This window comes from Dama dama, chromosome 26 (assembly GCF_033118175.1).
Source record: "Dama dama isolate Ldn47 chromosome 26, ASM3311817v1, whole genome shotgun sequence".
Lineage (NCBI taxonomy): Eukaryota > Metazoa > Chordata > Mammalia > Artiodactyla > Cervidae > Dama > Dama dama.
In genome coordinates this window covers 31,492,755-31,520,062 of record NC_083706.1, presented here as the reverse complement: position 1 = coordinate 31,520,062, position 27,308 = coordinate 31,492,755, and the positions used below count along the sequence as shown (strand labels likewise).

The window sequence follows — 27,308 nt, the reverse complement described above, 5'->3', positions numbered from 1 at the left end:
ACTGAACCACTTGTTTTTTAAAACTGTTTCCTGTCTTCACACCACACAGCTCACATGAGCACCTTGGTAGGATCTGGTTGAGATACTCAAAGATGGAAAGGAATTTCTTCACTATTCTGTGTCCTTGCCATAATCACTTCTTTAAGCAGTAAATTTGAGTGTGTTTCATTGTTGTTAATATAATACATAGCATAGGCCCCCAAGCTCCTAGTGGTATTTAACATGAATGTTTTTAAAGCCAGAGACTTTTTATTTATGAGTAATTTGCCAAAAAGCCATACTTGAGACTAGGTTGATTAATGTTAGGTTCTTTCACCAGAAAATTGAACGTATAAAAGCCCACAGAAATAACATGTGCAGCTGTTTTTACACAAGTGCAATCACACTATACATCTGTGAATTTTTTTCTAATAATGTTGGACATCTCTGCACTTGTTACATATAGAGTTGTCACATTCTTTGTCATACATATGAATGTTCCTTAATTCAGCCAGCTTCATATTGATGGAATTTTCAGATAATTTCCTGGCTTTATCTTTAAAATGGTGCTAGGGGAAAAAAAAAAACACCACATTTTTGTTTTGTACAAAGAAAGTTGAATCTTTGTTTTGGAAAATTTGCTCTCCAGGTGCCTTTAGTTGCAGAGATAAAAATAATAAAAATAGGCACAATATTCACCATTAGCACTACATCTAAGGAATTAGTTCTCAAGCACACCCCACCCCCATATCTGTATACATTCTTAATGACATCATTTCTTTTCAGAATGTGGGGTATTGGAACTGATGGATCAGAACAACTGCAAATACTGGCAAAGGGGCACCACTTAATGAGATTGGAAAAAATACTTAGTCTCCTCAGATTCCTGGCAGAAATTGACAAACACTTTTCTGTTTGTCACAGAAAAGTGACAAACAAGGCTAGCTCATACTTAAAAGAGAAAATCTCTGCAAGAATGACACTAGGGGCTTTACAAGATTACGGTTTAAATACAGTAGATTTAATGAGAGTCTTGGGAATATTTAATAATACCCTTAATTATTCTTGCAGAAATGAGATTTTATCTTGGTGATTGTGTTGTGAAAGTCAGAATGGAGTGAAGGATGTTTGTCTTGCTCTGTTAGGATGAGAGCTCCATGGAAATAAATGGGAGCCTCATCCTCTTGCACAGTACCCTGTCTTTGTTTGCTGTATTTATTTACAGGCCCTCAGTAACGATGCACACTGCTGGATTCTTGCTTTATTAATTGTGCCACCAAATTTCACCCCATATTTTTAATCTCTTATTCTTTTTACTCATTTTCTATGTTAGTCTTAAAGATAAAGCCCCAGTTTCTAGTTGTTTTTTTCTGTTTATGAAACTTGAGTCCTTATTTTAATTGGATTAGCTTTCAATGGGCTTTTCCCATTTTTAGGTATCCTTAGATAATGGAAACCTCCTGTGTATCTGTAGGTAGTTTTCTTTGAAGTATAATAGGTGAGTCAAAACAGTATTTGCTATAAAATATTGATAAATACTGCAAAAAAAAAAAAGAGAAAGACAAGTGCAATTTAATTAATATTTAGGGTAAATGTTTTATTCTTTTCAAACCTTGTTGGGCATGTTTTTACTTCAATTTTAGAAAAATAATCTTTGGTTTTAATTCAAAATTGAGTCCTTCTTAAGATCTGCTTACTGAGTAGGTTTTCATTTGTGGAGTATCAGGGAGAAGTGGAATTAGTTTTTGAACTAGAGCTAAGTTTTTTGATCCATGTTATGTCATTCAAGGCAAAACATATCTTAAACTGAGTCCTTAATTTCTTTCTGCATATGCATTTCTTGCCTCTGTCATTTAAAAATATGAATGAAAAAAGTACTCTTTAATAGGATTTGTTTTTGAAAATGCAAAATTTATTGAAACCTGCTTTTTTAAATTAAAATTTTTTTTCTTGTACAGATAATATTTACACCTCAAATGAATAAAAGATATAGTTACTTTTGCTTAGATGAAGCTGTTAAATGAGCTTAGAACCTTGAACCTTCATGACTGAATTCTTGGATTTGTTTTGCTACTTGAAAGGAAAATAAGTTTTAAACCATAAGATTTCAGATAGTGTATTATGTTTCTAAAAGATTAATAATAGCTGGCAGTCATTTTTGAAATAATTTTTTAGTATGTTGAGTGTAATACTAGGAAAATAAGATAAATTTGGGTTAGTTACGTTATAAACCTGGAATAAAACCGAAGCTCTTCATGAAAGAGCTTGTTCAGGAGGTACACTGAACTGAATTGAATCTGGGGAACTTTTCAGAGTCTATGAAGGCTCGAAGGATGAAAACTACTGACTGTTTATTTGCTAGTGCTATCCTGAAAATCAGGCTTGTGTTTTAAATGTTATTATTACTAACTTTTCAGTGTAGGTTGACAGTACATCAGTATGCTCATACTGGGTTGTGTCTTCCAGACAAACTTTTTATACATGGAAATACTTTCTGCATAAAAGCCCTTCTGGGGTTGACTTTAACAAATGATTTAGGCTCATGCTCTTCTTTTTCAGCCCTGATGCTCTGATGATGTCAGGGGCAGAGCAGAAGCCTCAGGAGGGAGGCAGGGTTGACACAGTGTTCCAGCAGGAGGCTAGGCTGGAACACTGCATCAGGTAAGAGAGAAGCCACACCCCTGCCTCTGTGAGGATGCAGTCTTAAGGACTTAACCCTTGTGGCTGGGCATGAAGCCCTATGTTGGGGTGTTTGTAAGGAGCGGGTTGAAGGAGACGCAGTTAATTTACACGCTTAATGCCTCCCCTCCAACTCATGACTGTCAGTTTCTAGAACATAGGTAATTTGCTCTTTTTCTACTGCCATTTGTTCTATGTATGAAATTAAGAAAGAACCAATGGGTAATTTTGCTAATTTATTCCAGAGATAATTTTTGAATTTTCAAGGACAGTGATTTTTTTCAAAGCTTTTTGTCTTCAGACCCCTTTATATTCTTAAAAAAATTTGTGGACCCTCAAAAAAGCTTTGTTTTTATAGATTAGATCTATCAATAGTAACTTTATTAGGAAATAAGTGATAAACTTAAAAAAACACTTCTTTATTTTGAAATAAAAATAGACCCCTTATATATTAGTATAGATATTTTTAGGAAAATAACTGTATTGCAAAAAGGGTGGCATTGTTTTACAATTTTGAAAATCTCTTTAATATTTGGTTTAATAGAAGACAGCTTAGATCTCATCTATCTGCATTCTGCATTCAATCTGATGAGTGTTTTACTTTATTTGAAGTATAGCAGGGGCTGGCACACTTAAGCCCTGAGACCAGAGCCAGTTCACTGACTGTTTTCAAAAAAGAATAAATTTATCACACATGAAAATATATGAAATTCAGTTTCAGCATCCAAAAATAAAATTTTATTGAAACACAGCCAAACCTGTTCCTTTATGAATTACCTATGGCTTCTTTTGACTACAGTAGCGTATTGTGAGTGGTTGCAACAGAGACCTTAAAGCCTACAAAGCCTTAAATATTTACTGTCTGGCCTTTTGTAGAAAAAGATAGCTAATTCTTGGTACATGAAGAAAATTTGGCCTCACATAGTAAATGGGAGGATTATTTTCATATAATTTTGGATATTCTTTGGTACTACCCGAAAACTCAACATATAGTAATTTCTTAGAGATTAATTGCAGTGAAAGCTGAAACCATATTAATGAATTGTTTGTACTATTACGTAGATCTGGCTTGCACTTTGAATGAATCTGTTACCCACGCATGGTTTTATAACATAATGCATTGATTATTTGTAAAATATCAGTTCATTGAGTTGTACAGCTTTTGAAATGTTGGAGCGTTTTATTGTAAAATATCAAAAAGTTTAGTTGTTAATGTTACAACCTATCTTATCAAAGAAGTCTTTTAAGTACTGGGAAGCTCTTGAGCTTATAGACATGGTATACATTTTCCAGAATTCCAACTTTCACTTAAAAGTTGAAACTTTTGTCATTGGTGACAAATACTGAAAATAGTTATTTTAGACACAGGGTCACTTAATCCATTTTTGAGAAAATCTGTGTCCTACCATGTCTGAATAATTATATAGTTTTATCAACTGTTCTTTCAAGGATGATAGTGTCCAGTGAAAAAAGTGGCCTGTTCAGCTAACAACTGAACACCATTAGTTTTCCATGAGAAAACCACTGCACTTTAATGTGGAGAAACACTTTACATATGTTTCCCACTTTATCATACAGTGTGTTTTAAAAATGAGTTTTGGGGTGAGATTTAATAAAATTAATAATTCTTACTGCTTAATTGTGAACATTCTTTAGTGAAGTTACTGGTTCATTTATTTTTATATATTTTAACTGGAATGTGTGGCAGCAAAGAACACAGTGACTGCTAGTGTGTTTAGGAGCCACTGGCTTAGTTCTTGCTGATAAGCCAGCAGGTTTACCCACCATTGCTTTCGCACCATCAGTGCATGTGCCAGCACAGGGGAAAAGCATTATTACTATTACAAAAATAATTGACTTTTTAGACCCCCTAGCAGAGTCATGGGGGTCCCCAGGAGTCCATGGTTCACAATTTTAAGAACTACTACTCTAGGGAAATAACTGTATTGGGATGATTATGAAGTGTAATTATTTGAGTGACTAACTTCAGTTCTCAGCCTCAAGGGGCTAGACCCGCTGCACCTTTATACCAGTGGATTAGAGAGGTACCCCAAATCTATCCCAAACCTGCACTTCCCAGCAGTGGGAGTGGCATGCACTGTGGCCCTAAGTTTCTCAGCAGTGGACTAACAGGAAAACAGAGATGTAGACAGTCAATTGAGGGCCCCTGTGTGCTCTAAGGTGATATTTGGAGCTTAAGTTGAAATGGAATATGACTTTTGAATAGGTTTTTTTGAAAATTAATCATCCTATAGTTAATACTATTTTTATTCTGTTTCTTGTTTCTTTAATACCTGCTTTGGGGGATCTTTTAAAGATACTTCTTCAGTCTCTATCCTTCTGACAGTTTCACTTCCAGTAAACTGTTAGATCTATAGCCATATTCTCCTTCAACTCCCTTTCCCTTTGTTACCATAGGAAAAAAAAAGTCCATGATTTTTGTTCAGACTGAAAACCACAAGCTGTCTCCATGAGGAATTTGCTGCTATTATTTATCATAAATAATCTTTTTCATTAGTTGTTCTCTGGGAGCTTTGAGTTAAAAAGTCTTCATAGAACGTTATTTAAAGCATTTCTGCCTCTTACTGGTTCTGTATCACTATGGCACTTTTATTGAGAAAGGCATGGAATTAAGAAAGAAATCTGAATAACTCTTGATCTATGAAAACCAAAATTTATCAAAATATGATAGAACTTGCAGTGTGATATGACTATAAAGAAATAATGTCAGGGTAAGTAAAAGGGAAGTATTGATATTTCGAGGTAATCATGTTCAGAATAAGGTGAAGAAAAATTTTGAGAACTTTTCAAAGTCTCAGTAGTTAACTCTGGTTTTAGGGAAATAACACTAAAGAATGAATTTAAATGAAGATCACAAAAAGTAATTCATTCAGTAAATATTTGAGTGCCTAGTAAGTATTAGGTTCTATGTTCAGTACTATAGTGTGAAGGATTTACTTATGAATAGATTGAAAGGTTAAACCTATACTTCGCCAAGTTATTTTATGTCTGTCTCTATAGGCATCTGAAATATAATACTAACATTTAATGGCAGGTGTCTTCCTTTCTGATGGAGAAACTCAGGTGCTATTTATTTTATTCAGCTTGCCCATGGTCACAAACGAAAAGATAGTGACGGATATTAGAATCATATTTTTTGACACAGGTTCTAAACAGATTAGGTATACTCCATTAATTTGGCAAAGTTAATGTGATTTTCAGACAGGAATTATATTCAAAGCCATGTAAAACTTGGGAAGATTGGAATGAGAATTTATTTACCATTGAAATTTTCTTCCATTTTTAAATTACAGTTTAAGAGGGAGTTTAGATGAGGCCTTAACTAATTAAAAGTGGAACATGATATCACATAATACTTTAAAAACCACTTTGAAATTGTGTCATGGATTTGTAGCCCTCTCGGTTAAGTCTGTAAATGCTAGTGAACCTAACAATGATAAGTTTGTTTCATGTGGACTTATTGACTTTGCTTTTTGCTCGTGCCTGGGTTCTTCCTCTCCTTTTGCTGTCTGCCTTAAAAATATATGCTGCTTCTTGGTTACAAGGAAGACTTGTTGAGAAAATGCAAGTGAACTAGTGTAAATAAACATTTCCTAAAGTATATGCCAAGGGGATATTGAGGGTTTTTTATCTGATTTTAAAAAAGTTTATATTTGGGAAAGACTGATTTAAACAACGTTTATTTGCTCTAGGTCTTTAATATGCAAATGTGCATAGGTACACGTCCAACAGAGAATTATGGTATCCCCAGATTTATTTGAATGAAAAGCCTAGTTTTTTAAAAATGCCTTACTAATTAATATTCCTTGAAGTACACTTTGGGAACTGGTACAAATCCATCTCTATTAGAAGAAGATTCCAAGTATATGCCTTATTGCATTGCTATGTACAACACTCTTTCTCTGTGTATTTCTAACTAGATTTTATTTTTCATGGAAAACTCTGGTTTCAGGTAGACAATAAGTAGCAGGAATACATATTGCCTGTTTAATTGTTAAAATGTTTGTTTGGGGAACATGAGAAAAGGCAATTCAGATTATAAATTACTACTTGTGAAAATCTTCTGTTAGGTTTTTATGAATAAGCATTCCAGAACTAAAATATATTGTTTACAGAAAATTCCTCTATTTTTAAATTGCAGATGTTGGGGATCAGCCAGGTGAGGTAGGTTATTCAGGCTCTCCTGCAGAAGCTCCTCCAAGCAAGTCTCCGTCAATGCCGTCGCTAAACCAGACTTGGCCGGAGCTGAATCAGAGCAGTGAGGTTAGCAACACTTCCCTTTTCTTTCACTAATGTTCACTTTTTTAAGGTAAGAAGTTCCAAGCAGGGTAATTTCAGCCTATAGCTCTTTCAGCATGCATGCATATGGACCATATCAAGTGTGACTGTGATAGATGCTTGTAATTATGACTGTCTGAGGTTCTCGAAGTCCTTTTTCACACGTGTACTATTGTTTAGTTTCCACCATTCATTCCTTTTAAGACCCTGTGAGTTAGGTGAGACAGGTGCATGAACTTAACAGTAAAAGGGTAGATGTCTTAGACAAGATATCTTACAGCCTGTAAGGGACAAGGACTGAGGTTTGAACACAAGTCCTTTGACGTTCAGTCAGCTAGCACACCCGCTGTGTCACGCTGCCTTCTCATTCCTGTAAGAAAGCCTGGGATAATAGATTTGGAATCTTGGCATTAGAAGTGATATGAGAAGCCATTCAACCGGCTTTCCACATGAAAAAAGTATTCCAAGCTATTCATAGTAATTTATTTTGTTTAATACAAAATGGAGTGATTCAACCCTGTTAAATGCAGTGGTTAAAGACCACTTTATATAAAGACCATGTTATATAAGACCAAGCACAGCATACAAAACAGAATTTGAGACACATTCCCCGCCCCCCCGCCCCACACCACCCCATTACTTTGGAACTCGATTATATAAAACAGTGAAGAGGACCTGAAGCCCTGCCTCCACAAAGTACCCCCTGAAGCCCCTCAGTTAAACCTTAGTGCTCTGTCGATCTCTAATTGAAAACCACTGCTTAACTTACTAGAGCAGTCTTCTTTGTGAACAAGTTGTATCTATATATTTTTTTCTTATAGTTTTTTGGTATCACTTTTAAATAGTGCTACAAATATAAGTTTTTTGACTTTCAGGAAGAAACTCCTCTAAGCTTCTGTGTTTTCCATGTCTTTTAAAGCCAGAAAAATATTGGGTTTAAGAGACACTAGTTAATTTTGTACAGTTGAAAAGCGGAGAAGTAACTGGCAGATTTAAAGTGCTTGCTGCTGCTTTATGACATAATCACAGATACCTGTTTCTGAGACATTATAACATACATCCGTTGTGCTGTCAGATATAAAACCATTTATATGAGTGTTTTTCTGGAGGGAAAATTTAAGCCTTGAAAGCATTTACTAGTAGAGAGGCTTTATAATAAGAGAATAGGGTCAGTTTCTTGAAAGCACTGTTTCTGCTGCATTTATTAATTTCTGTCATTTTTAAGAAGCAGTGTCAGATTTTAAAAGTATTTTTATCAATGTCAGTTCATAAGTAAAAGCAACTCTAAGGCATTTCAATTCAAAAGTCTGTCTTCATTCTAAATAAAATCACATGTGATCATTAAAAATTAGGAAGAGAAATCCCTTTGAACTCTGATTGAAGCAGTTGCATTTTTTTCTTCTTAAATATTCCTGGCAAGTTTCATTTTGTAGTATTTACTAGTAAGGTACTGAATTTCATAATTTTTCTTTTTTCTTTTTTTTACTGTGTGTAGAAAATCAAAATTCCACTAACATTGATTTTTTTACACATTTTAATAATATCTCTTTTTTAAAGTCTCCTTAGTATATGGAATTTATATTTTAGTTTTCTGCCTTGAAGCACTAATCTTTCAGTAAATATTCATTCAGCACCTGTTAATATAGATGAGGCACTGTAGGGGATAACACTAATAATAATCAATAAAATTTTTCGAGGACTTTTGATGTGCCAGCTCTGTTCAAAAAGCTCTTTACATATATTAACTGTTTACATTTTTATAACAATTCTGTGATGTAAGTAAGCATTATTAATCTCATATTTCACATGGTGAAACTGGAACAGAGAGAGGTTAGATAACTTGCCTAAGGGTGTATGGCATAACTAGGATTCCAGGAGTCTGGTTCCAGAGACTGTGCTCTTAACCATTATACCAAGCTTCTAAAGATAAGAGTGTTTTTCTGCACTCCAGGTAGCTTACATACCGCCTTGTGAAATCAGGTAAAATCTCATGCCACCAAATAGGTAAATAAATGTCTTCTAATTTTAGGGAAAAAATAGTCTGCATCTAAACTTTTCTCCACAGTTAGATAATTACAATTTTAAAAATTTCTTCTGTGCCTATGCAGCAGTAATTATTGAAGAAACTGATTATATTAACAGATATTGGTAAGTCACTTCCCTGAAGTGATGTCCCACGATAAGAGTGAATTATTGTGGACTCTCTATTCAGGAGACACTCTGAATGCATCAGTGTTTCTCAGTATATCTTAATTTTATGATTTTGAAACATCTGAGAGAAAAACTGTTGAATGATTGCATTAGCCATTTTTGTAGATAATTTTTATAAATGTATTCATTTGCTATTATTTAATTTCTACATGTCTTCTCAAATTGAATAGCACTGTTTTAAATATTAAGTCGAACTTTGAAGCATAAAAATGTTTACTGAATTATAAAAAGAGGATTTTAGTTAATGGTATAGGTGTGTCTGTGTGTAAACATTTGTGTGTATATATTTTATATGTGCAAATGTTTTTCCTTCTTCAGAGTCATTGATAATTCCTAAGAATCAAATTGTAATGATAATTTTAATGATTTTGATCTAAAAATCCTATACTATTTATTACTAAGATCTTCAAATTATTCACTTATCACTCCACCTAATTTGAGGTATGATATTTGTGTACCTCTTTTAGAAGAGTAGTATTTCATGTCAAAATACATCTTCTATATATAACACATACTCAGTTGCTTGATTTGCTCTCATTGTGGCTGCATTCTGATTTTTCTAGCATGGGGCTGGAGGTGGGTGCCTGATTGGCAGTTCTGTCTTGTGGTCTGGCATGGCCCTGTTCATAATGCTGAATATAGGGGTTGATTTGCTGCAGATTGACACAAACTGCAACTTATATTAATTCCAGAATTCTTTGCATTTTATCTCAGTTATATTTTATTAAATATCTATACATTTGTATAAAATATGTGCACGTACATAATAGAATCATCTTTCAGGGGTCGCACTGGCAAGTCACACTGACTTGCTTTGTTTTGACCAAAACTCTGATACAATCAGAATTCATTAGCATCACTAATTCAGTGCATCAACACTTGGATTTTCAACGAAGGATTTGAAGTTATTCTTTCTCTAGTCTAGAAAAAAAACCTTTAAAATTTTTATCTTGTTACCATTAATACCATTTAGACTCTGTTCCTTTAATGTGTTTTGAGTTAAATTCTGTAAGGCTTTGAATCTCTCCCATAGAGAGACCAGTTATTACTGTACACTTGATGTGAAGCTGCTCACTTTACACAGATAGTATAAAATGTTTATGCAAAAATAAAACAACGGAATTTGTCAGGCCTACGAAACACAACTTGCAGTGCAACCTCTGAATTACCTTGCTAAATCTTCTCCGGTGATCTTTTACTCCATCTTTCTCGTCATGCTGACTTGTCTCTCCTCTGTCTGTTCAGCAGTGGGAGACATTTAGTGAACGCTCTTCAAGCTCACAAACTCTGACCCAATTTGATTCTAACATTGCACCAGCTGATCCTGTAAGTCAATCACTTAGCTTGCTTGTTTGAAATTAATTTTATTAACCCAAATTTTCATTCATTATGGTTTTTAGCTGATATGCATGATTCAGTGGAGTGCTTAGAGGGAATTGGTGGCAGGCTTTTCAATTTTTGTGTGCTCAGTGGTGGAAAGAACTTTTTTTTTTTTTTACCATTCTCTGTATTTTCTAGTTATTTTGGTGACAGAAATCTGTGTTTTTAATATCTGGTACATGTGTCTAAAGAAGCATTTTGTGAACAATTGATATAGTTAATTTTGTTTTTATTTGGTAATTGAGTGTATGTTTTTATTAAACATGCTGTTTATTTCAGTGTAATGACAGTAAATACTATTTTATTTGTATGCTTACACATCATGTATTATGTACTATGTATGTAAATATGCAATGTCATCATTTATTTAATAGTCTAGATGGTACAGCTTTGACTTAATCAGTATGTTGAGTTCTGTTACAAGAGAATCAAGTTCAGCAAAACAATGTAGAATTGTCAGTCAGATTTTCATTTGTGCAGAGGACCTCTGTCTTGTCTTCCTGTGGTTTGCTGTGTTGCTTTGAAAATGCTACAAAGTTCACATCCTGATTTAAAAAATAAATTACCCCATAGATTGAACTTCATCTATGCCCCGCCTGTCCCTCAAGTTATTTGAAAACTTCAAAACCTTAGCTATGAATCATTCTTCTCACTGTTCACTTCTGCTTTTTCTAAAGAGAAGGACATGCTAATAAGCACCTTTCAAAAAGAAAAGAGGAAGTAAGTAGGAAGGGAAGAAGAGTGTAAAGGTAGGATTTTTAAAAATGAGTTCAGCGAAAAGATATGGAGAAGGGGACATGAGGCATTCTTTTGAGGTGTTTCTGACCGAAGATAGCCAACATTTTATTCATTAAATGTAAAAATACTCTTGTTATTTAATATAAATTGAGGAGAAGTGGTATTTAAAGATAATAGTATGGCTTCAGCATTTTAAATGAATGAACCTTTGGTGTTTTACAGTTTAAAGAATTTGTATCTATTTGAAATATAGAGAATGCTGTTATATTCAAACATAATGTATCAAAATGTTTTAAGTGTCTATTTTATAATCATTATTCAGGGAACAATTAATATGTAGATTATCTATGCCTTTGGCTTCTCTTTTCTTACCACCTTGAGGATGTTTGATTTTAGTCTCTGAAAAATGAAAGAGAAATAAAAAGGTAATGCTTAACAATTTTTGCTGCTTATTAGAAGCAGTAATTAAGGTCCCTTGGAAAGTGACAGGTGTGCTATAAGCTAAGTTTTACTTTAGCTCTGAGTTTCATTTCTCCATATTATTCCTATCTTCTATTTACAGAGTCAAGTTAATTTTGTTTAAAGTACTTTAGTAAAAGTACTTTACAGGGAAGGATATAGCAGTTGAGACTCTCTTTTATTCTCTAACACTTAAGTGATATTGAAAATAGAAATTCAGGCTAGGAAAGAATGTTAAAAATATAGACTCAAAGGCAAAATAAATTGACTCATGACTGACAGGAAATGCAGGGAAATAGTTTAATAACAGTGATGTTCTTGTAACTTCTTGGAAATAATATCCAAATTTGTGAATTCTAGCCTAATGTTTTAAATGACATAACACAATACTTTCTTTTGTTATTTCTAGTATGACAGAAGGCTCTAGGGAAAAAAAAATTTTAATGGTCAATGAAAATTTTAAACTTGAATTTAAACCTCTAAATTTAATAATGTTGGCAGTCTTAAATATTTATAATCTGGTACCAAAAAAACATCTTTTTTCTCTTATGGTGGTGAATTATAATCTCACTATAAACTTGTAATTGGTACAATGCTCTGCTCTTAGTGAGGGTCTGAGCTTCTTAACCATCATCTAATTCTTACTTAACATATTGCCTGTCCACAGAACAGTCTGTAGTCACAATCCCAAATGATCCTCAGCAAGGCTTTTATAAATGAGAATTATAAGTAAGTAAATAAGATCCATTCAGATTAGAATCACATAGGAGAAAAAGAACACCACAGTTCAGATATACAAATTTAGCGTACCTTACAATGTCAGAAAGAATTGATGGAGTAATTTTTAAAAGCCAAAATTTGATAAGCAGGCATTTGCTCAATAAACATTAAGTCTGTGAAGAGCTCCACTCTGCTCTGTGGCACTTAGAGACAGCTGTCACACAGTACAGTGACCTCACATGAAAACCAAGATGGCTTTAGGTTCCCAGGTTTCTTATGAAATTGGGTTTTTGATATCTCGTTTCCAGAAACTCGATTACTTTTGTTGAACTGCTTATCAGTTAATAGCTTCTGGTAGAATCTGTTTCTGCTAGGAAATTCTGAAATGACGAGAAGTGCAGTGTACTAGTCTTCTCCGTGGTTTATGTCTGATCCTGAGTGCTGTAGAATGTTTGTGTCACTCAGCACGTGAAAAGGGAGTTCATTTGATCACTGATTATGTCCAGCCAAGTCACTTGGTTTGGTGGAGCCCCTTCCAGGTGCCCATGTTATTCTCTAGGAATACCAAGATGTCAAAAAAAATTCCAGTCTTAAGTAGACCACAGCTTGATCATTACAAGTTGATGATTGTAATATAGCTGATTGTGATAATTATCATATGTAGCTGTGAACAAACTGTGGGCGGAGAACTGTAGAATAACTCAGACCAGTATGTTTGGGGAAGTTTTCACAAAAGAGATTACATTTGTATGATGAATTTTTAATGAAACTGTTAATTGGCAGAAGTGGACAAGGGCATTCCAAGCAGAGAGAAAATCATGAGCAGGAGCAGTTCAGTGCAGTGAGATACAGGGTAGTTGTGTATGGGGCAGTAATGGGGAGTAAAGAGTGTGCCTGAAACACAAGTGGGAAGATCTTTGTATGCTTGACCAAGGATCTGAACTTAATCTCATAGACACTGCAAGCTGACAAGAAGTACCATGAGAAGATGGGGGTTCTGCAGAGGTAGCTGGGGAAGGTCATTCAGGCAACAATGTGAAGGATTGATGGGGTGGAAAGAGTCAGATGATGAGCACCTGAACTAAGTTAGTACAGGAATAGAAAGTAAGCAGGGATAAACAGGATAATGAGACAAACAGTATATTAAGATTTAAGCCAAGTAGAAAATATAGATACATGAGCACAATAGACTATTCGGTAAAGTACTAAATTGTATCAGATGAAGTACTCAAACATATGATACAAATGTGCCATGGTTGTGAAGTGTGTAGGAGCAGGTTCTAAAGGCTTTGTGTGATTTGAGTAGACAGAAGAAATGGGCAGAGCCTCCAGTCAGTCTTTTTACTTTTTTCTCTGTTTTTAAATATGAGGATGCTAATTTGGAGCAGAAGTTTTACTTAGCATCTTTTGGCTTAGGACTCAAAGAATCATAGGCATTTATGGTTCTTTATTTGGATATTGAAATGCTCTTTATTGAACTGCACGTTATAGTCACAAACCAAGCTTCCAGTCCACCAGTCTGAGGTTAGGCCTGGTCCTCTCTGTAAAACTCTTCCAGGAACTGCCTTGTCCTGCTAGCAGCAGGATCTGGTGGAGTAAAGCTGTTGTAGGCTCATAGCAACAGAAAATTGATTTATTAGTACAGAAATTTAGGCAAATTATTTAGAGAATATTCATTCTAGAAGATGTCATGATTTTCTTTTCTTAGGGTCATTAATATGACTTCTGTTTTTTGTATGGTAAATACATGAAAAGGCTATTTAATATTTCTGTTACAAATTTTATAAATCTGACTTTATAAACATACACACAGAATACATGTTAGATCAGTATTATGAGTTAAAGTATCTAATAAGTTTTCCTTGCTTGTTTTTTCCTAGTTTGTTTGGGTTTAGAATAATGAGATATCTTGCTTTCTCCTTTAATCTTGCCTTAGAATGTTAAATTCTGGTTTTTAGTTATTTCTGCTATTAAAATTGTAAGTTAAGAAAATATTTATTCTTGAAGCCTTATTTTTTATACCCATAAACAAACAACATCTAGAGTTATTGTTAATAGCTTTCTGAGTATGACTCATTATTATGTGAGAAATCTATAAACTTTTATCCATCTATTATATTCATCTTTTATAACTATAATTTTAGAGTTGTAGGTGAAATGTTAGTTCAGTTTTGTTAGATAGTACATAACTATCTGTCCAGAGTCTCACTGGTATGGGGACAGGAAATTACTGTTAATGGATTTATCCATAGAATTGCAATAAGGAAAAAAAAAAAAAGAATTGCAATAAGGAATTCATTTGTTATTAATGGTTTGAATTTAGAGATTATGTTAATTAACCAAGGAGACCTATAAAACAGGAGATGGTGTGTTGGAACTCAACTTTCTGTGGTGTTACCTAATACTGTCACCAAAACGGTGTCTAACTTAAATTGAAAGGTCATTATTCTTTATACTAAATTATAAACTCATTACAAGGTATTCAAAATTTAAGGATCTCAGGTTGTCTTTAGCAGCAGCACATTCAAAATATGAGCCAACTCCTCGTAGAACGAGCTGAACGTAGCTACTCGTAGAAGTAGCCATGTTTTTCAGCTGGTCTGTGGCCATTAAGCCAGTTGCTTGATCCTGTTCTGGTTCCTCCCCTGGGTGGCTCAGCTCCCAGGGCCAGGCCTGCCTGGCTTCCCATATGCACCTTTCTTCCTTCCCATTTGAAGAGGCTGCCATACGGCGCCTTGTACACTTTTCAGTCTTTTCAGAAATTTGTTCTACCAGTTCCTTAACTGCTCTAACTAGCCTTGCCACTCATGACTTAAGTTGAGGATTATCAGATTTATTATAGTCATGAAAAGTTTAAGTATTAGAGTAGGAGTGTTACTTATCCTACGTTAAAAAATGAATTCCTTTGTGGAAGTTTTATGCATGAAATTTAAACAGTTCTGTGGAACTAATCTATATAAAGTATGTATTGTGCCTACTGTTACAACATGATGGGCATTTCATTAACTTTGTTTTATACATGAAAAAGAAGAGTGTCAAGTTTTCTTGAGCAGTTTAGTGAAAATGAGTTCAATCTGTTACTCAGTCTTTGGATTCTCATATCATTTCACAGTTTGCCTTTGAATATTGTCGTGAAGTGTGTAAGACCAATTTTTTCTTCACATCTTTAATCATTCAAAGTTAAAATGTACTTTTTATAAAATAAATCAGGTTCCTAAGCATATATAGTAAGCTTGATTTTTTAAATATAATTCTGGAATTTTTAATTAAAAAATTCTCATGCTTAGCTTAGTGTGAATGAGAACTCTGTCCACTAGGTTTTGAAGTATTGTTAGTTTTGGTTATTTCATGGTATCTACTTGACATTTTTAATACAAATTCTGTATGTCCTCCCATTTGTCTGTAGGATACTGCTATTGTTCATCCAGTTCCCATTCGTATGACTCCAAGCAAAATCCACATGCAGGAAATGGAACTTAAAAGAACTGGCAGTGGTAAGGAAACTGTTGCTGGGTTGTTTTTTAGTTTAGTATGTTGTGTTAATATTTTAGGTTAGCATCAAACCAAAATACACAAGCAGTCATTCTCAGTTCAGATTCCTTTTGCTAATTACTTATTTTTAACATAGTACTTTCTATGGCAATATATGTATTATGTGTATGTGTATATTTTTAAATTTAAGCAAATTATTGAATTTAATTTATAAAATTTTAAATAAGGGCACTTGGAAAACGTGACTTTTCTAATACCCTCTGTATTTTAATGATCATGCTTACAAATCTACATTGAAAATGTGTTCAAATTTTAACTGAAGAGGTATATGTTAAAATGAATTTTGTCTTTGAAATTGTTTATTTTGCTTTAATTCTTGAAGTTTCTTCTCATTTTACATTAAATGTTTTAGTTAGGGTCTCTCAAAAGTAGATTTGTTTTCTATGTAGGTCAACAACAACAAATTAATTACTTTACGGTTGTTTGTGTGGTGCTTTATTTAACTAATTGCCCTAAGGGATAAAACTAACAATGTATGAACATGCAGCTTGATTTTTTCATTATAAGGTATCTTCTGTTGTGGCAGATAACAAATTCTATATAAACAGGTTTATATTTATCCTATTAAAATATTACTTTGTCTTATATTTCACGGATTTACTTGCTACTTCTTCAGAGTATTAAAATGAAGTCTTGTCTTATACTCTGAGGTTTATGAATTTATTAATTCAGGTACCTATATCTTGTATGTTTACCTATTAATTCTCTCATAGATCATACTAATCCCACTAGCCCATTGCTTGTGAAAACATCTGACCTTTCAGAAGAAAATAAGATAAATTCATCAGTGAAATTTGCTTCTGGAAATACTGTAGGTAAGTGAAAGAGAGAATTACATCTTCCATGTGAGATTTATTTTGTTAATTAATTTATTTCTAATTGGAGGATAATTGTTTTACAGTGGTGTGTTGGTTTCTGCCATGCGTCAACATGAATCATTCATAGGTGTACATGTGTTCCCTGCCTCCCTCCCACCCCATCCCACCCCATCCCTCTAGGTTATCACAGAGCACCAGGTTGCACTCCCTGTGATATACAGCAACTTCCCATTAGCTATATGTTTTACATATGATAATGTTTGTATTTCAATGCTACTCTCTCAATTCATCCCACCCTCTTCTGCCCACACTGTGTCCATAAGCCTGTTCTCTATGTCTGAGTCTCTTTTCCTGCCCTGCAAATAGGTTCATCAATACCATTTTTCTAGATTCCATATATATGCATTAATAAATGATATTTTTCTCCTTCCGACTTATTTCACTCTATAAATGGTTCTAGGTTCATCCATCTCACTAGATCTGACTCAAACTCGTTCATTGTTATGGCTGAGTAATATCCAGTTGTATATTTGTACCACAACTTCTTTATCCACTCGTCTTTCTACAGAGATCTAGGTTGCTTCTGTGTCTGAAGTGAACATCGCAATACATGTGTTTTTTTCAGTTATAGTTTTCTCAGGGCGTATGCCCAGTAGTGGGATTGCTGGGTCATATGGTAGTTTAATTACTAGTTTTTAAAGAAATCTCCATACTGTTCTCTATAGTGGCTATATCAGTTTGCATTCCCACCAAGAGTGCAAGAGGGTTCCTTTTTTTCCACATTCTCTCCAGCATTTTTTGTACATTTTTTGATGGGGCCATTATGACTGGTGTGGTAATGATACCTCATTGTAGTTTTGATTGCATTTTTCTAATAATAATTGATGTTGAGCATTTTTCATATGTTTACTAGTCATCTGTATGTCTTCTTTGGAGAAATGTATGTTTAGGTCTTCTGCTCAGTTTTTGATTGGTTTGTTGGTTTTTCTGATACTGAGCTGCATGAGTTGCTTGTATATTTTGGAGATGAATCCTTTATCACTTGCTTCATTTGCAGTTATTTTCTCCTGTTCTGAGGGTTGTCTTTAAATCCTGTTTGTGGTTTCCCTTTGCTGTGCCAAAGCTTTTAAGTTTAATTAGGTCTCATTTGTATATTTTTCTTTTTATTTCCATTACTCTAGGAGGTGGGTCATAGTGGATCTTGATATGATTTATGTCAAAGAGTGTTCTGCCTATGTTTTCCTCTAAGAATTTTATAGTTTCTGGTCTTACATTTAGGTCTTTAATCCATTTTGAGTTTATCTTTGTGTGTGGTTTTAGAAGTGTTCTAATTCCTTCTTTTACACATAGCTGTCCAGTTTTCCCAGCCCCACTTATTGAAGATACTATCTTTTCGATAACAGACTTTTCATCCTATACTCTTGCCTCCTTTGTCAAAGATAAAGTCTTGCATCCTTTGTCACACCTGCCCATAGGTGTGTGGGTTTATCTCTGGGCTTTCTGTCTTGTACCGTTGGTTTGTATTTCTGTCTTTGTGCCAGCACCACACTGCCTGGATGACTGTACATTGTAGCATCGTCTGAAGTCAGGGAGGGTGGCCCCTCCAATGCCGCTCTGTCTCAGGTTTGCTTTGGCTGTTCAGGGTCTTTGTGTGACCATACAAATTGTGGATTTTTTTCCTTCTAGTTCTGTAAAAAATGTCATTGGTAATTTGATAAGGATTGCTTTGAATCTGTAGATTGCTTTGGGTACTATCATCATTTTCACAATATTGATTCTTCCAATCCAAGAAAGAACATGGTATATCTCTTCATCTGTTTATGTTGTCTTTGACTTCATCAGTGTCTTAATAGATTTTCATATATTGCTTTTATATTTCCTTAGGTAGGTTTATTCCTGGGTGTTTTATTCTTTTTGTTGCAGTGGTGATTGGGATTGTTTCCTTAATTTCTTTTTCTGATTTTTCATTCTTAGTGCATAGGAATGCAAGGGATTTCTGTGTATTAATTTTGTATCCTGCGACTTTATTAAATTCACCAGTTAGCTCTAGTGATTTTCTGATGGTATCTTTAGGGTTTTGTATGGTAGAGAATCATGTCATCTGCAAACAGAATTTCACTTCTTCTTTTCCAGTATGGTTCCTTTTATTTCTTTTTCCTCTCTGATTGCCGTGGCTAGGACTTCCAAAGCTATGTTGTTAATAATAGTGACGAGAGTGGGCACCCTTATCATCTTCTTGATCTTCAAGGAGATGCTTTCAGTTTTTCACCATTGAGAATAATGTTTGCTGTGGGTTTATCATATATGACCTTTATTACTTGAGATAGGTTCCTTCTATTCCAATTTTCTGTAAAGTTTTATCATAAATGTGTGCTGAATTTTGTCAGAAGCTTTTTCTGCATTTGTTGAGATTATCATATGATTTTTATCTTTTAATTTGTTAATATGGTGTATCACATTGATTGATTTGCATATATTGGAGAAGTCTGGCATCCCTGGGATAAACCCAATTTGATCTTGGTGTATGATCCTTTTAATGTGTTGCTGGATTGTGTTTGCTAGAATTTTGTTGAAGATTTTTACATCCTATGTTCATCAGTGATATGGACTGTAATTTCCTGTTTTTGTGATTTCCTTGTCTGGTTTTGGTGTCAGGATGATGGTAACCTCATAGAATGAGTTTGTAAGTGTTCCTTCCTCTGCAATTTTTGGAAGAGTTTGAGAAGGATAGCTCTTCTCAAAACATTTGATAGAATTTACCTGTGAAGCCATCTGACTTGTTTTTTGGGAGATTTTTTATCACAGTTTCAATTTCAGTGCTTGTGATTGGCTTGTTCAAAATTTTAATTTCTTCCTGGTTCAGTCTTGGAAGGTTGAACTTTCCTAAGTATCTGTTCATTTCTTTCAGATTGTCCATTTTATTGGCATATTGTTGCTTGTAATAGTCTGTTATGATCCTTTGTATTTCTGCATTGTCTGTTGTAACCTCTTCTTTTTCATTTCTAATTTTGTTGATTTGAGTCTTCTCCATTTTTTCTTGATGAGTCTGGCTAACAATTTGTCAATTTCGTTCATCTGCTCAAAGAACCAGCTTTTAGTTTTACTGATTTTTGCTATTCTTTCCTTTTATTTTTTATTTATTCTCTGATCTTTATGATTTCTTTCCTTCTGTTAACTTTGAGATTTTTTTCCTTATTTTTCCAATTGCTCTAGGTATAAGGTTAGATTGTCTATTCAGTGTATTTCTTTTTTCTTGAGGTAGGACTCTATTTCTATAAACTTCCCTTTTAGAACTGCTTTTGCAGCATCACATAAGTATTGAGTCATCATGTTTTCATTATCATTTGTTTTTCTAGGTATTTGTTTATTTCCCCTTTTATTTCTTCAGTAACCTGTTGCTTATTTAAAAACATATTATTTAATCCCCGTGTGTTTGTGTTTTTTACAGCTTTTTTTCCCTGCAGTTTATAATCTAGTCTCATAGCACTGTGGTCAGAAAAGATGCTTGATATAATTTCAGTTCTCTTATATCTACCAAGGCTTGATTTATGACCCAAGATGTGATCTACCCTGGAGAATGTTCCTTGTGCAGTTGAGAACAAGGCTTATTCTTCTGCATTTGGAGGGAATGTCCTAAAGATATCAGTTAGATCCATCTGGTCTAATGTGTCATTGAAGGCTTTTGTTTCCTTATTAATTTTTTGTTTTGATGACCTGTCCATTCGTGTATGTGGGGTGTTAAAGTCCCCTACTAATTGTATTACTGTCAGTTTCCCCTTTTATGACTGTTAGTGTTTGCCTTATGTATTGAGATGCTCCTATTTTGGGTGTGTAAATATTTACAATTGCTATGTCTTCTTGGATTGATCCCTTGATCATCATGTAGTGTCCTGTTATTCTTTGTAATATCCTTTATATTAAGGTCTATTTTGTCTGATATAAGAATAGTTACTCCAGCTTTCTTTCAGTTTCCATTTGCATGGTATATCTTCTTCCATCCTTTCACTTTCAGTCCATGTATATCTCTAGGTCTGAAGTAGGTCTCTTGTAGACAGCTTATATACAGGTCTTGTTTTTGTAGCCATTCAGCCAGTCTGTGTCTTTTGGTTGGAGCATTGAATCCATTTACATTAAAAGTAGCTGTTGATGCATGTATTCCTGTTGGCATTTTCTTACTGTTTTCGTGTTCTCCTTCTCTTGTGTTTCCTGCCTATAGACGTCTCTTTAGCATTTGTTGTAAAGCTGATTTGGTGGTGCTAAATTCTCTTAACTTTTATCTGTAAAGCTTTTAACTTCTTTATCAATTTTGAATGAGATTATTGCTGGGTAGTGTAATCTTGGTCATAGATTTTTCCCTTTTGTTACTTTAAATATATCCTGCCATTACCTCTGACCTGTAGAGTTTCTGTTGAAAGATCAGCTGTTAACTGTATGGCGTTTCCCTTGTATGTTACTTGTTGCTTTTCCCTTACTGCTTTTAATATTTTTTCTTTTTGTTTAATTTTTGTCAGTTTGATTAATATGTGTCTCAGCATGATTCTCCTTGGATTTATCCTTTATGAAACTCTCTGTGCTTCTTGGACTTGATTGGCTATTTCCTTTCACATGTTAGGCAAGTTTTCAACTATAATCTCCTAAAAATTTTCTCAGACCCTTTCTTTTCCTCTTCTTCTGGGACCCCTTAATTTGAATGTTGGTGTGTTTAATATTTTACAACACAGTCCATGGAATTCTTCAGGCCAGAATACTGGAGTGGGTAGTTTAATATTATTCCAGCAGTCTCTGAGACTATCCCCAATTCTTCTCATTCTTTTGTGATTATCCTGCTCTTCAGTAGTTATTTTCACTTATTCTTTAAGTTCATTCTTCGGCTTCAGTTGTTCTGCTATTGATTCCCTGTAGATTATTTTTAATTTCAGTAATTGTCTCTGTTTACTCTTTGTTTCTTCTGGGTCATTGTTAAATGTGTTAAATGACTTGAGTTTTCTCCATTCTATTTCCGAGATTGTGGATCATCTTTACTATCATTACTCTGAATTCTTTTTCAGGTAGTTGGCCTGGTTCCTCTTTGTTTATTTGGTGTTGTGGGTTTTTACCTTGTTCCTAAATTTGCACAATATTTCTCTGTTTTTTCATGGTATCTAACTTTCTGTGTTTGACATACCCTCTCTTGTTTTTGGTCTTGCCATCAGTGGGTGAGGTTGGTCCAGTGGTTTGTGTAGGCTGCATGTTGGGAGGGACTTGTGCCTGCCTTCTGGTGGGAGGAGGTATTTTCCCCCCTCTAACTAGCAGGCCTGTGTGAGTGGTGTGTGTTGGGGTGTCTGTGGGAAGCCTGTCTCCTCTTGAGGTCTTGCTTGTTGTTTGGGTAAGGTGCCCTTCACTGGGTGCTGCTGGCAGTTGAGTGGTGCCGGGTCTCGGATCCAGGAAGCGGCCTTCGTGGGAGTTCTCGCTAATTAAAACTCCCTGGGATCAGGAATTCTGTGGCCATCTAGTGTCCTGGACTCAGTGCTTCCAACCCAGAGGCTCAAGCCCAATCTCTCATCCAGGAACCAGAATCCCACAAGCTGTTTGTTCTGGCAATAAAGGAGATTAAAACAAACACACACAAAAAACAACCCCAGACAAATGGTAAATGCAAAATCAGACAAATAGTAACAGAAACAAAGGGACATATACACACAAAACCAAAATAGTGCAAAGAAAATGAAGTACAAGAGAGTGAACCTGTGAGCAAAGGAAACCATAAGTGATATCAACAAATTAAAAACAGCACTAACTAAACAGAAAACAGGACCAAAGGAGAGAGCCCGCTGAGGAATAAAGCAAACAAACTGACAAACATGATAAAAGAAAGAAAAAAATAGAAAAGTACAGTTAAATTATATAAAAAAGATTTATATATAAAAAAATATATACATAATAATCTTATTATATAGTCTATATATATGTATATATATTCAATACCTATAAAAAGAATATATTGTATACAATAGTGTATATATTGTATGTATATAAGAGGAACTAAAAAGCCTCTTGATGAAAGTGAAAGAGGAGAGTGAAAAAGTTGACTTAAAGCTCAGCATTCAGAAAACTAAGATCATGGCATCCGGTCCCATCACTTCATGGCAAATAGATGGGGAGACAGTGGAAACAGTGTCAGACTATTTTTTTGGGCTCCAAAATCACTGCAGATGGTGATTGCAGCCATGAAATTAAAAGACGCTTACTCCTTGGAAGGAAAGTTATGACCAACCTAGATGGCATATTAAAAAGCAGAGACATTACTTTGCCAGCAAAGGTCCGTCTAGTCAAGGTTACGGTTTTTCCAGTGGTCATGTATGGATGTGAGAGTTGGACTGTGAAGAAAGCTGAGTGCTGAAGAATTGATGCTTTTGAACTGTGGTGTTGGAGAAGACTCTTGAGAGTCCCTTGGACTGCAAGGAGATCCAACCAGTCTGTCCTAAAGGAGATCAGTCCTGGGTGTTCACTGGAAGGACTGATGCTGAAGCTGAAACTCCAATACTTTGACCACCTGATGCGAAGCGTTGACTCATTGGAAAAGATCCTGATGCTGGGAGGGATTGGGGGCAGGAGGAGAAGGGGACGACAGAGGATGAGATGGCTGGATGGCATCACCGACTCGATGGACATGAGTTTGGGTAGACTCTGGGAGTTTGTGATGGACAGGGAGGCCTGGGGTGCTGCGATTCATGGGGTCGCAAAGAGTCGGACACGACTGAGCAACTGAACTGAACTGAATATATATAAATAATATATATATCTTATTATGTATAATTTATATATAATAAAGAAGAAGGAAACAACATGAAACAACAACAAAAAAGAGAAAGCCCCACAGATCTGCAAAAAGCCAGTGTAGAGATAGATGTATATGAAGGAAATAAAATGTGTTTTTAAAAAATTCTCAAAAGCTAAATAGATATAATAATGATGAAGTCAACAAGCACAGCATCAGAGGAAAGAAAACCAGAATCAACTACAGAACAAAACAAAATATAAGAATAATAATAAATGTTTTTCTCAGGTCTCAACTGTCAGCATCCTTTCCCCTACTGTGATTCACAGTCCACTTCCACCTTGCTAGGAAGCCCTCCAGTGTTGGGGGAGCTGGTCTCTAGACCAGCTGTGGGGACAGCACAGAGTCTAATCTAGTTCTACTCCTGTAGGTTCTTGCCTCCAGTGTCCACAGCTGTCAGAGCTAGGGCATTTTGTTTTGTGGATACACTCGTCCTTCTATGCATTCCATAGACACAAGAGTCTGCCTAGTTGATCATGTGGATATAATCTCTAGCTCGTATAGCTGGTGAAAAGGTTTTCAGCCCTCTTTCTTGTCCACTCTGCCCCTGGAGCTCAATTGTGGTTTTATCCCCACCTCTGCTTGTGCGTCATTTACAAGAATTAGTTCCTGAGGCTGCCCTCTAGGACTTGGGTCTGCCCCAGGGAGGACCAGGTGTGGAGGTGGTATGACTGCTTAGGTCACAGGGACTCTGATGGCACCAGCTATGCAGGGAAGCTGGCAGCCACGGGCACGGGAGATATGGTGCTGTTAGAATCTTTTTCTAGCTTCTGGCAGCTGACATTCCAAGGGGCTGATGGGGGTCCTTCTCTGTTGCTTGGCATGTCAGGCACTCAAATGGCCACCTTCTCTGGGGTATTCCTCTGTTACTCAGCTGCTCATGCCAGCGTATAGGGAGAGAAGTGATGGTTCCGCTCCTTGTGTGTGACTCAGCAGTAGCACTGCTGCCTGACTTTATTCCAAAGGCATTCCCCACAGCGATCTCCTCCTTCGCATCCCTTCAGGCTGTTTCCCCAAAGTCAGCAGCAGTCCTTGCCCTGGGGTTGTGCTTACACTCCAGCTCCCAGCTGCTCTGCGTTCTGGCGGACTTGTGTCCCTGCCTGGGCTATGTAGGGCCACGGCACAGATTGTCGGTATGGTTCTCACGCCATTCAGACTGTCACAGATCAGCTCCTTCACTCTCCAACAGTCTCAGATGCTTCTCCTTTGTCCCAACCGATTGCCCTGATATGGGGATATCACTCCTTCTTCCACTTCCCCACCTGCTGGGCACAGGTTCAGTTGTGCTAACTCTCCTCCTCTTCCCTTCCCTTCTTTGTCCTACCCAGTTTTGTGTGAATCTGTATATTCCTTTCTGGTGGTCAGGGACTCCTACTAACTCTAAGCTGGTGCTCTGCAAGATCTTCTGCATCTGAAGATGTATTCTTGATGCATCTGTGAAGAGAGGTGTACTCCACTTCCTCCTGCTCCTCTGCCATCTTCTCTTATCTTTGTCTACATTTAGCATCTGAATAATTTGAATATATAACCATTTAGTATTATCTTCACTGGATAATGTAGGGAATAGTCAATCCTTTTAAAGACCTGTACCCTCTGTATTAATAAATAAATGGATGCCTCTTGCCACTGCACCTGCTTCAAGGCATGCCTCCTGTTGGCCATCCCTCTCAGCTAGCTCTTCCCCACTAACTCCTTTCTTCCTCTCACAGGAAATTGTGTACATGTTCATTCAGTCATTGTTAATGGAATACTATTAATATGTGTCAGGCTCTGTTCTAGACACTGAGTATTCAGCAGTAAACAAAACAAAAAATTCTTTGCCCTTACGAAGCTTGCATTCTGTAGGGGAGATAACAGAAAAATAAAATAAAAATAACTTGTATCTTAGGATATAGTTAACACCCTGGATAAAAATTAAGTTGTGAAAGGGGAGGGGGAGTGACAGTTTAAGTAAGGGGATCAAAGAAAGCCTTACCAAAAAGTAGCTTTTGAGTTAAAATTTGAAGGAGATGAATTTAACTGTGTGAGTATCTTAAGGAAGGATGTTTTAGGCCAAAGGAATAGCCAATATGGAGCCCTGGTTTAGGGAAGATGCCTTCTTTATATCTACTGGAAACAGCCAGCAAACACCAGAACTAGAACTAGCATGTGGGAGAATAGTAACTGGGGAGCAGTATAAGACTGACTTCTACCGAGAAAGATGAAATGCCATTTAGAAGGTTTCTGAATGGAGAAGTGATGTAACCTGACTTTCCTTTTTTAACAAGATGATTCTGGCTGCTATATTGGTAATAGACCAGAAAAAGGCAAGAATTCAAACAGGGAAAGACCGTTTTAGGAAACAGTTATATTAATACAGGCAAGAGAAGATGATGGCTTGGCCTAGGGTGGTAGCAGTAGAAGTGCTAAGAAGTGGTCAGATTCTGGCTAGATTTTGGTAGGAAAAGACCACAAGATTTGCTTATCCTCGTGATACAGAATGTGAGGGGTAGGGCCAAGGGAATCAGGGTGATTCAAGGGATGTTAGCCAGAGCAACTGGAAACTGAAGAAGTCTGTTGTAGTAGAAAATTTGTGGGAGAAAGGGTAGGAATTCAGTTTTGGACGTGTTCAGTCTGAGATGCCTGTTAACAACGTCCAAATGGGAATGTGTTAATTTTAGCATCATTCCTGTACCAATTAGTAAACTTCTCAGTGATTTGACAGGAAAAAGAAGTGGGATACACTTTGAAATGAAACGAAACCAAATAACCAGTTCCTTGAATTTATAACTCTTGAAAGGTAGTTAGTAGTATTTCTTCAGATTATCCCTAGAGTTTCTGTTTTAAAACTTCTTTATTGTTTCATAACTGTTAGTCTGATTCTGGGATTCTCTGCTCCTTTATAAGATTTTGAGGAAATTGAAAATATGTCCTCAGGTGAAAAATTGGTACCCTCTGTTTAATTTCATAAGCTTTATCATTGTCTAAGCACAGTTTATTCCTTTATCAATTTTTTAAAAATTTACATTAACAATTTTTAAGTTCACTTTTTAACTTAAAATGCTTCTAATTTATCCTTTAAAATGAATTTTTTCTTTATAAAAACTATTCACACTTGTAGAAATGTAATAAACAAAAATAAGAAAATACAAATTATAATCTCACTGTTCCACAAATGACCATAATTAACATTCATTGTCAACCTTAATCTTTACTTTGTGCATGTTATATTTTTATATGAAATGAAATTGTGATATATGTACTATTTTCTGCCCTGCTTCTGTGTAACTAATTTTGAATATTTCTCTATTATCAAATGGTAACATTTCTAGATTTTAATTTCTCTCTGTGCATAGTATTTTGTTGTATAAGAACACCATTTATTTGATTTATATCTAATCTTTTATGGTTAGTAATACACTGATGAAACATTAACCTGTTGGCCAATCTTTGAATGTCCCTGGTTTGAAACAGTAATTCAGTTACCTGTTTAGGGCATATAGAATAAAAAGTAAGGAAATGATTATTATTAAATAGGATATATCCCATTTATCAGCAGATGGGTACAGTAGTTCAGACTCTTTTACTTCGGATCCAGAACAGATTGGAAACAACGTAACTCGTCAAAGGTTAGTGTTTCTGTTAATTAAAAAAGCATAATTAAAGTATTTTGTTAC

The 27,308-nt window shown here is 35.4% G+C and overlaps 1 protein-coding gene across 8 annotated transcripts in view; it reads left to right on the top strand.

The window, feature by feature from the left end:
• Positions 1-27,308, top strand: part of REPS1 (RALBP1 associated Eps domain containing 1) — an 88,664-nt gene that overhangs the window by 50,455 nt on the left and 10,901 nt on the right. For 3 of the 8 annotated variants that reach the window (XM_061130439.1, XM_061130434.1, XM_061130436.1), the window contains exons 9-13: positions 6,821-6,942; positions 10,414-10,494; positions 15,872-15,959; positions 16,731-16,832; positions 27,188-27,260. In XM_061130439.1, coding sequence (XP_060986422.1) covers positions 6,821-6,942; positions 10,414-10,494; positions 15,872-15,959; positions 16,731-16,832; positions 27,188-27,260 — 466 coding nt within the window. The remainder of the gene's footprint in view (positions 1-6,820; positions 6,943-10,413; positions 10,495-15,871; positions 15,960-16,730; positions 16,833-27,187; positions 27,261-27,308) is intronic. The other 5 variants (XM_061130435.1, XM_061130437.1, XM_061130438.1 and 2 more) reach the window with 3 other exon arrangements.